Here is a 12,827-nt window from a genome sequence, read left to right on the forward strand (position 1 = left end):
CTGCCTTGGAGCTAGCTGACTGAATTGAAACCCCTACAAACTGTGAGCCAAATAAGCCTTTCTTCCTTTAACTTTGGGTGTCAGTTTATTGTCTCAGCACCAAGAAAAATAATTAAGACATGTATTATATTTGAAATGGCGCAATACTAGCTTGAAAGGCTATATATGTTAGTTGGGTTCCTAACGCCACAGCTAACAGTATAGCCAAAAATACAAATTGAAGATGCTGTGCCAGCCCTGGCCCTGGGGCACTCTGAGACAGAGATTGAGACTGGGTGTGGTGATGCACGCCTGTAATCCCACACTTAGGAAGCTGTAAATCAGAGGATCACTACGAGTCCGATCTACTCAGTGAGACCCTGTACACCCTGCACATTTTGTCCTAAATACAAAAAAATAAAAAAGTAGGAAGATTTTAAATAGCATACTGAAAAAATTCAAATATTCCCAAAGAAGGCAGGAAATTAAAATTTAAAAAAAAATGGAAAAAACAGGAAAATGTTAATATTCCCAACTATATTAATAATTACATTAAATGAAAATGGTCTAGAAGCTGATCGTGGCGGCGCTCTCCTGTAATCCCAGCACTCAGAGGCTGATGCAGGAAGATTGCTGTGAGTTCCAAGACAGACTGGGCTACATTGTGAGTTCAAGGCCAGCCTGAACTAAATAGTGAGACTATCTCAAAAACAAAACAAAGCAAAACAGAACAGAGAAAAACCCAAATCAACCCCCAAAGCTCTAATTCTAACTAAAGAAATTTCTGGTTTGAGTTTAAAAGACATGCTCCAACTATACACTGTCTATAAGAAACCCACTTCATTTAGGACACAGATAGGAAGCTGGGTGTGATGGCACATGCCTGTAATCTCAGCACCATTGAGGCTGAGGTTGGAGGATTACCATGAATTGGAGGCTGGCCTGGACTACACAGCAAGTCTGAGGCCAGTCTGGGCCACAGAGTAAGACCCTGTCTCAAAACAAAGCAAAGCAAAACAAAAAAGGACACAGGTTGAAAGTCAAAAGATGGAAAAGATGTGCTGTACAAATACTAAGAAAAGAACAATGAAATGGCCACATTGAAATTTGATAAAGTTAACTTCAGAACAAGAAGTGTTACCAGGGATAAAGAAAAACGCACATTTTAATGAAGGCATCAATTTACCAAGGGGACATAATGATCTTAAATGTATATGTATTTTGTCATGTTTCCAAATATATGAAGCAAAAAGTGAAACTGAAAGAAATAAACAAATTTGTGGTGCTCCTCTCTCAGTCACGAGAGTAATGAGAACATGAGACAGGGTACAGAAAACCTGAACAGTGCCAACTAGTTTTCACTATAGAATGTTTCACTTCAAAACAATAGAATATACATTCTTTTCGAGTGATAAAACAAAACTTTCATTCACCAAGAAGGAACATTTTTTGGGCCCTAAAAATTAGCAAATTTAAAAACATTAAAAAAAATAAATATTCAATTTCAGGTACAAAAAAAATTATAATGTTTCATCATAACAGAAATCAACTAGAAGTAATGACAGGAAAGTATCTGAAAATTTTGCAAATATTTGGACATCAAGCAACACTTCTAAGTGGGCCAAAAAGAAAGCCACAAGGAAATTAGAAAATGTTGTTCTAATGGAAAAATGTTAGAATCAAATGAAAGTGAAAACAAATATCTAAATTGACAAGATGCAGTCAAAGTAGCAATTATATTAATATGTGCAGAAAAACCAACATGTATTCATGGTTAAAAAAACAAACAAAATTCAATAACTGTTCATAGTTAAAGAACAAAAAACTCTTAGTAAATCTATTTAACTTGGCTGGGGACAAAGCTCGGCAGTCTAAGCGCCTGTCTGGCAAGTGCAAGGACCTGGGTTTGAGCTTCAGTGCTACGTGCCAGGCTGGGCCCGTGTCTCAGTTACTCTTCTCTCGTTGCTGGAACAAATACCCGACACTCAAAATGAAGGAAAGAAAGGTTCCTTGAGCTCACAGTCACTGGTTTTGTTTCAATCCATACTCAGCTGACTCCAAGGCAGGCTGGCACATGGCAGAGAGCAACCTTTCATGGTGGCTGCAAGAAGCAGAGAGCAAAATGGAGTAGCAGCCACAGTGGCAACAGAGAGAGGAAATCTGTCCCTTTCTCTCTCCTATTACGTTCAGGCTATCCGCCCCAGGCTGAGTGTAGCATTCACACCCATAATCCCAGTAGCACTCAGACCCATAATCCCAGCCTTGGATCACCCACAATTGCAGTGAATCATGAGTTAATCACAAACCCTGGAAGTGCGCCCCATGACTGAATGAGGCTTTGGGGGGGACACCTAGAGACAAACCATAGCACCCCAGAACCCTGGGTGTGCCTTGCCTGCCACTGAAACAGGACGTGGTGGTGCATGCCTATAATTCCAGCACTGGAGAGGCTGACACAGGAGGATCACTGTGAGTTCGAGCTGCGTAGCTGCGTACCAAATAAATAAATAAATAAATAAATAAATTTTAAAGATCTCTTAAATTGATAAAGGGCATGTACAAAAAATACACTGAGGGGCTGAGGAGATGGCTCAGTAGAATAAGTACTTCCCTGGCAAGCACGAGGGCCTGAGTTCAATCCCCAGTTCTACCAAAAAAACCCCCCCAAAACAAAACAAAAAACAAAAAACAAAAAACAAAGCAAACAAAAAAACCCCAACACTGAAATCATAGTTAATTCTGAGACATTGGATGCTTTTCCCTTGCAAGTGGGACTAGGCAAGGCACATTTCTCCCAGCCCTCCTGCTCACCATTATGGTGGGGATCCTAGACAGTGCAACAGTGAGAAAAAAAAAAAGGCTACAGATCACAAAGGAAGAAGAAAAATCATCTCTAGCCACAGTCATTCTGATCCCAGAAAAATCCCAGAAAAATCTGAAAATAGTCTACTAGAAATATAAGTAAATTTAACTAGCATGCAGGAGCACAATCAATACACAAAAATCACTTTTACTTTTATGTAACATGGAATAACTGAAGCTGAAATTTGAAAGACGATACCATTTATAAACCTAAATTAGGTATCTGTGGATATGTGTATGATGTCTATGCTGAAGAGTGAAAATACTGATGAAAGGAATCAGAGTGGGTCTAAAGAAGCTGAAAGCTAGACTGTTCCTAGATCGGTGTTGCCAGGCGTGGTGGGTTGTGGCTGTAACCCAGCAGTACGGGAGGCACCGAGATCACATGTGCCCAAGAGTGGAGACCAGCCTGGGCAACAGCAAGCCCGCTGTCTCAAAAATGCAAATACTGTAACAATATCAATCTTCCCCAAATTGAAACAGATTCAGTAAAATCCAATCAAGACCTCTGAAAGTTTTTAACATGGAGGCATGCTGATTCTCAAATTTATGTGGAAAGATGAAAGAATTGAATAGCTAAGCACTTTTTTCTTTTTCTTTCTTTCTTCTTCTTCTTTTTTTTTGGCAGAACCGGGGATTGAACTCAGGCCCTTGCACTTGCTAGGCAAGCGCTTATTCTACTGAGCCATCTCCCTGACCCCCAAAGAGTTGTTTCTTTTCTTTTTTTTTTTCTTTTTCTAAGTAATTTTTTAAAAGGAAAAATTTGGAGAACTCTAGCACACTATAAAGCTACAGTAGTCGAGATAGGATGGTAGTTGTCAAAGACTAGATAACTGTAGGAATGGATCAGGAATCCAGACATAGCCCTCCACGCACATGATAAGAGATGCGAACCAAAGGCACCAAGGCAGTTCAAGCGATAGTACAACAAGTAGTGTTGGCGGAGATGTGGGGGAGTTAGAACTCACACACGCTGCTGGTGGAAGTGAGATACAGCACTGACGTTGGAAATGGGTAGGTGGTTTCTGAGAAATTCAAATTAGACTCAGTCCTTCCTTTCCCCAGAAGAAATAAAAAGTGATATTTCTAGGAAAAGATGTGTGCGTCTATCCAACCTGTATCCATAATTGTGCAAAACAAACAAACAAAAAACTCAAATATTTTTCAACCACTGAATGCATATGCGGTTGCACAGCCATACCATGAAATACTTCTCACGGGGCCGGGGAGATGGCTTAGTGGAGTAAGCTCTTCCTTGGCAAGTGCAAGGGCCTGAATTCAATTCGAAGTTCAAAAAAAAAAAAAGAAAGAAAGAAAGAGAGAAAAGAAAAGAAATAGTTCTCAGCAATAAAAATGAATAGACTGCAATAATACCGACAACAGCACGAGCCTTCACTGAATTAGGCTAAGTGAAAGAAGTCAAATTTAAAAAGACAAACGTGTATCCTACTTACACGGCATTCTGGCAAAGGCAAAAACTCTGGCAATAGGAAGCAGACCAGTCCTTGGCAGTGCCTGGGGCAGGTGGGTGGGTTCGCTACAAAGAGGCTTGGATACTGTGATTGTCACAATTCATTGTGCCAAAAGAGAAGCTTTTACTCTATACAAATTTCAATACAAAAGAAGAAAGAGACCGACTATTGTCTAGCTCAGAACTGCAAACAGATGTTTGTTGGACATGTGGCATTTGCTGGGCCTGTCCTGGGATCTAAAGACACTAAGATACATCAGACAATTCCTTCCTTGGAGAGGTGAGGATAAGGAATGAGGACAAAGACTTGGAATTGCTGCTGAGGACTGCTGTGGGTAGGGTGACAGAGACACAGCACCTCAGGAGAGCACAGAGGTTCTCCACGTTCCCTAGGGGCAGGTGGCTGAGATGGGGAGTTAGGAAGACTTCCTAGAAGAAAGGGGTGGTGTGGGTTTTGAAGGAAAAGGAGATAGAAGCCTTCTGTGGTGGTGCATAGATGTAAATCCCAACCACTTGGGAGCCAGGCAGGTGGACTGCAAGTTTGAGTACAGCCTGGAAACTTAGGTAGAGCCTGACTAAATAGATAAAATAAAGAGCTGGTGATGTGGTACTCACCCTACATATGTGAGGCCCTGAGTTCAATCCCCAGTAGCACAGGGAAAAGGAGGATGAAAAAGTGGAGGAGAAAGAGGTAGGGGAGGAAGATGGCAAGGACTATGAAAGATCAGCATCTGGGAGCCTCAAGGGTAGGTCAGTGCCGGACCTTCAAGAAACTGTGAGGTTTTTATGTGGCTGGTGTGAAGGGAGCCGGGAGAGCTGGTGAGAAATTGGACACCAGAGGGGGATTTCAACAGTCTAGGGAGTTTAGTTTTTTTTTTTTTAGGATGAGTGTGTGTGTGTGTGTGTGTGTGTGTGTGGCCGGCTCAGCCTGCCTTGTGGGCGGGGCTGGTGTGGCGTGTGGTGCCGGGGATTGAACAAGGTCGCTGCGCTTTGCCTAAGCTTGCCTAAGCGGGCACTTTAGACCGCTGAGCTATCTCGACGGCCCCAAGGAGCCCAGTTTTTGTCCAGAGAGAGCTGGGCAGGTTCAGGCAGGACAATGAGAGAATAAAACTCATGCATTCCCAGCTTCGCTCTGGCTGCAGTGCAGAGCGTGGCCCAGCGGGCGAAACCGCAGGCAGCAAGAGGAAGCTGGCTGTGAGATGCCGACCGCAGCGGCAGACAGAGGCTGTAGCCGGGAGGGCAGGAGCGCAGTCTGAGCAGGTGTGGAGGGCAGCGGGGCGAGGACTTGCGGCCATCTGTACCGGAATATTTGGTCTCGGCCCCTTTGCACCGGCTGCTGCTTCAGCGGCACCCGTCTTTCCCCGGCTCCTTATGCAGAACGTTCCTTCCCGTTCTTCAGGGCAGGCTGATTTTAGAGGCATCTTTTACGCACTTCCTTCCCGGGACAGCTTTCCTGTCAGCACACATCCCCCTGCTTATTTCCCTCAAGGAAGTATCTTGCTTCTTTGTGGACTTGCTTATGGTCTATGCCTTGGGGCAGAGGGCTTCTGCTAGAGGCCTTTGGCCCTGTATTAACCCCGTGGCCTCGAACAAGTCATTCTTTATGTATTTTTCTTTCTTCACTTCTAAAGTCTGATACTACTACTGCTACTGCTAAAATAATATCTACTTCCTAGAATTGTTACTCAGGTAAAATGGGTTAATATTAGTAAAGTATCTAAAACAACCTTTGGCTCATAGCATTTTATATAAATATAAGTTATAACTACTATTGTTTTATAAAGACAACAACTCTGTCAGTTTTCCTTAAAATTGCATTTCTTCCTAGCGCAGCGCTTGCTACATAGTAAGGAGGTCCTTGACTTATTTCCGGGATTAAGTGAAGGAACTTCCCCATCTCCACCAGCAGACGGCGCACGTGCGCAAAGAAAAGTGGAGGCTGGCTCGGCTGCGACGCAGATCCGCCCACAGATGTCGCTGCAGCTCCCCGGGACTCAGAATTCACTGTAAATTAGGGGCGGACACCTATTTTACAGAAGGGTCAGAAAGCTGTAATCCTATTTAAAAGCTGAGGTGAAGAAGCTAAGACCAAAGCATGTTTTGCAAATCCCGTTCTCTAAAACTGCATTTTGTGTGTGTATGCTTCGGACAGTAGGGAGGAGCAGGGCCACCTGCGCACCTCCTAGCAACGCAACCTCAGTTAATGAGGCGGGAGGATGCAGGAATGAAAAGAAGCACGCATTTGCAAAAAGAGAGATCATAGTGCCCCGGGCAGTGGCTTTTGCTTTGCACTTCGTATTTCTGTCAGGTGAGGCAGGGCTAAAGGGGGTTTCAGAAATCTCCTGTGCGCTAGGCCTGGGTACCGGAAAGTGAACAAGCCCCGCCTCTGTCCCGGGAGGGGCAAGAAAACCAGTCAGCGCAGGCAAAGGTCTCGGTGGTGGAGCAACGCGAGAATGGGTGAGGCCAGGAAAGCCGAGGGGCCGGGCTGTCAGAGCGCTGTGCTGAGCGAAGGCACAGGCCACCAACCGGCCGGATGCAGTTACTGAGAGCCGAGTAGTGCAGTTTCCAATAGGGAGCGTGTCTGTCACCTAGTGCCAGGAGGCTGGCAAACCAGAGCTGGCTGTCTAGTACCTTGTATTTTGCTTTGTAGGTCTGGTCAAAAGTCACTGGAGTCCAGGATGGACCCGTCAAGTGTATTCTTGCCCCTATGGAGTTATTATTTTACTTATTGATTGATTTGTAGTACTTGAGTTGAACCCAGGGCTTGTGCCCTGGGCTCTGTGCCCAGCTCTTTTAATTTATTAAGACAGGGTCTTGCTATGTATTTCAGGCTGGGCTTGAGCCTACTATGTAGCCTGGGCTGAACTCAAACTCATAGCAATCCCTCTGCCTCGGCCTCCCAGAGAGCTGGGGTTACAGGCATGCACCATGATACCAGGCTCCCATGCAATTATTAACTTTTTTTTCTTCTGTATTTAGGACAGGGTCTACAGAGTCTCACTACATAGATCGGACTCAGTGATTCTCCTGTTTTTAGCCTCCCAAGTGCTGGGATTGCTGGTGCACACCACCACACGTGGTCTCGGACCGCAGTCTCAGCGCAAGCAGGTGCTTTAGTCTGCTGAGCTATCAGGCTGGCCTTCCCATGCAATTATTGATAATGGCTCCTTTCATGCCAAAGTTAGCCATTTGGGTGGTCATCTTAGAAACCCACCTGGAACCCTGTGTTTCCAATCACAGGTACCTGGCATGGAAATCATCTTGACTGAGGACAAAAGGCAGATTTAGTTTACCCACATGTCTCTGGAGGAATGGGTTGAATCCCAAGACCTGAGAGCTTGGAGATCTTTCTCCTCTCAGGGCGGGGTGACTTGACCCCCAGCAGGGCTACTGCCTATAAGAGGTGGAGTGGGGCTTCTGCAACACAGTGGGAACTGTAGATGGGGGGAACTCTTTCCACCTCTCCACTGTTCACTTTCTGTTTTCTTTTCTGGCCTGCAGTGGCTCCAGGAAGGAGATGCTAAGCTAGGAGGGGTGGCCCTGCCAGGGATGCAAACCCAGGGCAGTGCGGGGACAGCCCTGGGCACCTGCTCCTGACAGTCTGTATGGCCTGGATGGGCTGTGCTGCCCTCTGAACCCCAGTTTCTACACCCATCCAAGGAAGGGTGAGTCTGCATGGGGCAGGCCACCTCCTGGCCAATGGCCCAGAGGCCCTGCTGAGGTCCGAGGGTGGGGCTGTAAGATGGGGTGGGTGGAGGAGGGGACTCCGGAGGCAGCCAAGTGCATCACCAAAGCAATATTAACTGCCCCCATCACTTCTCCCAGCCTGGGAAAGGCTGTGCCCATAAATTAGGGCCTGGAGTCTGTCAGGCAGAAACTTAATGAAGAAGGAGATGGACTTCAGCAAGGGCAGGCAATGCCTCCAGACTTGGAGGTCACAAGTGCAGCTCAGCCTGGACTGAAAGAACCTGAGCCAGAGAGGGGGAGGGTGCCAAGGTCATCAGAAAGGCAGGCGCCAGCGCAGCCGCGTTCCCCAGCACTGAGCACCCAGTAGGGCCTCACCTAGCATGGCTAAGGACCACAGGAGAGAGCCAGTTGGGTGCTGGGGACACAGTCCCATCCAGATCCAGACTCCAGGGAAGCCCCCTGGGAGCCACTTCCGGTCTGAGAGCAGATGTGCACAAGCAAGGGGTATCGGGAGGGAAAGATTTTCTCCAGAAGATGTTTCGCAAGGGCAATTTTCATGCTGCCACCGGGTCACAGAACCTGGGCCATCTGCCTCGCTTCTCCTAGTGCACAGCTGGTTTTGCGCTTACCGCCCTGACTGCTGCTCCACGCTCCTCTCCTCTCCTCTCCAGTTTTCTACTGCACTCCATCTTTAAGGGCACATTCTGGGGGTAGTTTTGCTCCTTTGCCACTTGGTCCCTAAAGTCCCCAAACCTCTGCCCACACTCCCAGCAGCCTCCCAGTGAGTGAGCAGGTGGTAGCAGGGAGTGTGGCAGCTCCCACGGGACCCCCACCTCTTACTGCCAGATCTCTTCTAGCTCCCACAGCCACCCCCTCCCCCGTCCTTCTGGCCTCCCTTGGGCAGGGTACCTCTCTCTCCAGGGCCCAGAGGAACGGGTGGGCAGAAGAAAACAATTAGGCTCAGTAAATAAGAAGCATAGTCCTTCCGGGTCCACATGATGCGGTGCTACTTCCCGGCTCCTCCTCCAAACTCAGAGGCCCCACTAGTGCTTCCCAGTGGAGAATGTGGCTCCTGGTCACACATGTACACAGACAGACAGACAGACAGACAGACACACACACACACACACACACAGAGCTTTCTGCTTATTCTCAGCTATTGCTGATCTTCCACCATCTTCAAACTGACAAGATCTTCCTGCCTTGGGGCCTTTGTATAAGTTGATAATTCTGATCTTTCTTTGCTCTGCAAACTCCTATTCATTCTGCAAAAATTCACCTCAAATGTGACTGCCTCTGGGGAGATTCCATAGGCTGGGTTAGAGCCCTTCATCTGCGTTGCTTCCTAGAATTTCTTTTCCTGGGACCTTAATTAAAGGTGAGTCCTTCCCTGGATCATTAGCTTTTAATGGGAATCAGTAGAAGGCATTAAGTTTAGATATCAACTGGCATAGAGCAGACACTCAAGTTCATTTTTGGTGACTATTTTTTTTTCTTTGCTGACTATTGATACTTAGCAGTTCAACCAATCTAAGCTCTTACTACTTAGTAGAATATAATGGCTCATATAAAAGCCTCAAAGATTTCTTTGCTGACAACAAACTCACAGCTAACAGTATGGTTTTGTTTTAGTTTTTTTGGCCAGGATTTATTTGCAGTCTTAGGCTACATTACCAGAGGGTGCAATGGAGGAGTTTATCTGTTAGAGACAGTTCTCTAACCAGACAGAGAGACAGATAGAGATAGAGATAGAGAGATATATATATATATATAGAGAGAGAGAGAGAGAGAGAGAGAGAGAGAGACAGAGACAGAGACAGAGACAGAGAGACAGACGGAGACACAGACAAACAGACAGACAATCACTTTGTCCTAGGGCAGTAATGGTGAAACTTTTTGAGACTGAATGCCCAAAATGTGACCAGGAACCCACTTATTTACTGCAGAGTGCCAACACCACCCCTGTGTGCACTGTTATCTGACGCTTGGTTTCAGGGGTGACACTGGGGCTTGGCTTGCATGCCAGCAGATGACGCTGCGTACCTTCTGCAGCAATATGCCATAGATTTGTCACCACTGTCCCAGGGTATTGTCAGGGCACCTTTGATTGTCACTGGCAGCTGGGGGTGCCTCTAGGGTATTCAACTCCTCCTCAGAGGAGCAACTGGAAGAAGGATGGGAGAAGATGGGCACTATCTCTTGATGGTGCAGGGCTGGCCGGGGACGCAGCCCACTCCTGGCTCCTAGCAGACTCCTCCAGCAGTGATAGGACTGGTCTCAGAAGGGGAAGGCGAGAGCTCCCTGTGGCGAGAGGGTGCTCCTTGAGACAGCTGTGGGGGGTCCACATCACTGAGTCCCCTGAACTGCTCAGGAGGCATATGTTCTAGAATTATGTGGAACTGCTAAAATGCCAGCATCTGGATTTCTGTCCATGGTTCCAGAGTCCTGGGACCCCAAATGCAAAAAGCAGTCTGGGGACTTCAAGGCAGGGTATTAGCCCCAATAGTCTGGAGTCATCTGTCTCCTTGCTCCACATATTTGCAGGACCATTCACACCCCCCACTAGGGGAACCCCAGAGCAGCATATGGCCCCTCATCTTCTCTATCTGCGTTAAAGGCCTCTCATACCCACCCTGTAGCTGGATTTCCTCCCAACAGCTGCACCCTGGGCCTGCATTTACTTCCTCTTCCACTTTCCAAAGGAGGAGGAATGGGAGAGGAAGATGATGTAGCCAAGCTTTGAATCCCATCCTGGGAGTGCCTAGACCCACCTAAGTGCTAAAGAGCAGGCTTGTGTGGACAGCGATGTCACCCCATTGGGAAGTCCTTCTGCACATCTAGCTCCCATCCTGCTATGTATAACCACAGCTTTTTCCCCACGCACTCAGAACATGTCAAGGGCCACTGCCCCACCTCCAAGAGGCACAAAAGGCCCTCCCTGTGTTACTTCCTACCCCCGTAAAGGTCCCAAGGTGAGCAGGAACAACATGGAACCACTTACAAGAGGAGTGCATCTGAGATTATTGCAGACTTTATAGAAAACTGCCCAAGGGAGGTCTCTATTTCTTGGGGAAGGGCTAGGAAGGTGGGCCTGGAGCCGACATGGTAAGGGAAGGAGACATCCTGTGAGCAGAGGCAGCACAGGCCAGCCGTTCTGCCTGGCCTGCGGCAGGGGTCAGGGAGGACAGCCGAGTCCCCACTCACCAATTGTGCTTTGGGATCATGCACAAGGCAGGGCGCTGAGGCTCTGACCCTGAACAGGAGGGTTTGTGCCTGAGACAGGAAGTGAGACCCTAATCCTCTCCCAGAGGCCTACCAGCTGGGGTGGGGGTGTGGTGACAAGGAGTCCCCCAAGACAGTGGGGCAGGGGAGAGCAGCGTGAAGAAACAGGCCCTCCCTCACAACTCTGAGGCCATGAAGGGCCTGCAACCCCGGCTCTGATGTGCCACCATCCGGGACACAACGAGCACTCTCCTTCCCCATGAGGACTGGAGATGCTGGCATCTGCACTTGTCTCGTGGGGCTGAGAGCTCATCCTGGGAGGGAAGGGGGTGGCCCAGCCCAGCCATGGATTCCTCGATGGAACTCTGGCAGGGGAAGGGCAGGGTGGCTACAAGCCCAAGTTATGGGTATAGGGGAATGAGAGCTTAAACTTAGGTGGGGACATGAACCTCGGGTGGATGAGTGAGGAGTCTGAGGTCGGGGCATCTATAGAGAGTGGTGAGGGGTCAGAACACTGGTGGAGAAGGCTGAGGATGGAAGCCACATGAAGGCTAGAAAACGGCTGCTCCTCCTTGGAAAGGGAAAGGCAGATGGGATGGAAGTCTTAAACCCGAGCCACGGAAGAGAGGGGCTGAGCCAGGGCTGGGGTGCGGAGTGCACCGTCAGGGTAGGGGCTGGGGCCAACCGTTGGCCCCAGGACGCAGGTCTCCAAGCAGAATGGAGGCTCAGAGCTCCTGGGCAGCACAAAGGGCTCAAAGTCTAAAAATCCTTCTGATGGGGGCGCTTGGCTTTGGAGACCAGAATGGGACGTGAAGCCTCTGAGCCGTGGGAAGAGGGACCGAGGGCTTTCAGCTGGGGTTAGGGTCAGTGCAGGGCAGGCAGCAGGCTCAAAGCAGAGTGGTGGAGGCTGTCTGTTTCCGGGATTGAAAGAGTCTCTAGGTGATTCTGGAAAGCATGTGCGGGCTTTCAGAGCAGGTGGGCAGGTGCAGTTTGTGGAATCAGATGTGGTGACTCCTGGGAGGGGGTACAGCTTGGAGCACCCGAAGGGAACGCCATAGTCCACGTCTAGGGCTGCTCTGGGTGGGCCCGGAGCTCCGCGCTCCCCAGCGAGGTCTTCGGCCGGCGGGGCGGCCCCCACCTCCAGGCGCGAGGCTCAGAGGCCGGAGCCTGGGGACGTTGCGCGGGAGCCGGCGGGGGCGGCGGGCGCGGGCGCGCGACGCGGGTCCGCGTCCTGCTCGTAGCGGTAGTGGTAGCCCTCCATCTGGTCCCGGCAGGCCTCGCGCAAGTTGCGCATCCAGCGCTGGATGCCGCGGCGATTCAGGTAGAGCACCATGAGGAAGATGAGGCCGATGAGCGCAAGCACCAGCCCGAAGAAGACGTAAGAGGCTTCCAGCTCCGGGCCCGCGGCGTCGGCCTCCTCTCCACGCCCGTCGAGGTCGCCGTCTGCGCAGCGCAGCCGCGCCTCGTCCAGGTCCAGCAGAGGCCGGTCGAGCAGCGCCCGCGGGGCGGCGCAGCGCAGGCGGCGCGCGTCGGGTACGCGCTCCGTGGCGTTGCGCAGCCAGGCCAGCAGGGGGCGCGCGGGGCAGCCGCAGCGCAAGGGGTTGTC

General features: G+C 49.2%; 1 protein-coding gene across 1 annotated transcript in view; it reads right to left on the bottom strand.

The window, feature by feature from the left end:
- Positions 1 to 11,070: 11,070 nt before the first annotated feature.
- Tpbgl (trophoblast glycoprotein like) overlaps positions 11,071 to 12,827 on the bottom strand; it is a 2,471-nt gene continuing 714 nt past the window's right edge. The window contains exon 2 of the mRNA XM_004632583.2: positions 11,071 to 12,827. Within this exon, the coding sequence (XP_004632640.1) occupies positions 12,375 to 12,827 (453 nt within the window). The 3' untranslated portion in view covers positions 11,071 to 12,374.

This window comes from Octodon degus, unplaced genomic scaffold, assembly GCF_000260255.1.
Source record: "Octodon degus isolate 3935 unplaced genomic scaffold, OctDeg1.0 scaffold00049, whole genome shotgun sequence".
NCBI classification, from domain to species: Eukaryota; Metazoa; Chordata; class Mammalia; order Rodentia; family Octodontidae; genus Octodon; species Octodon degus.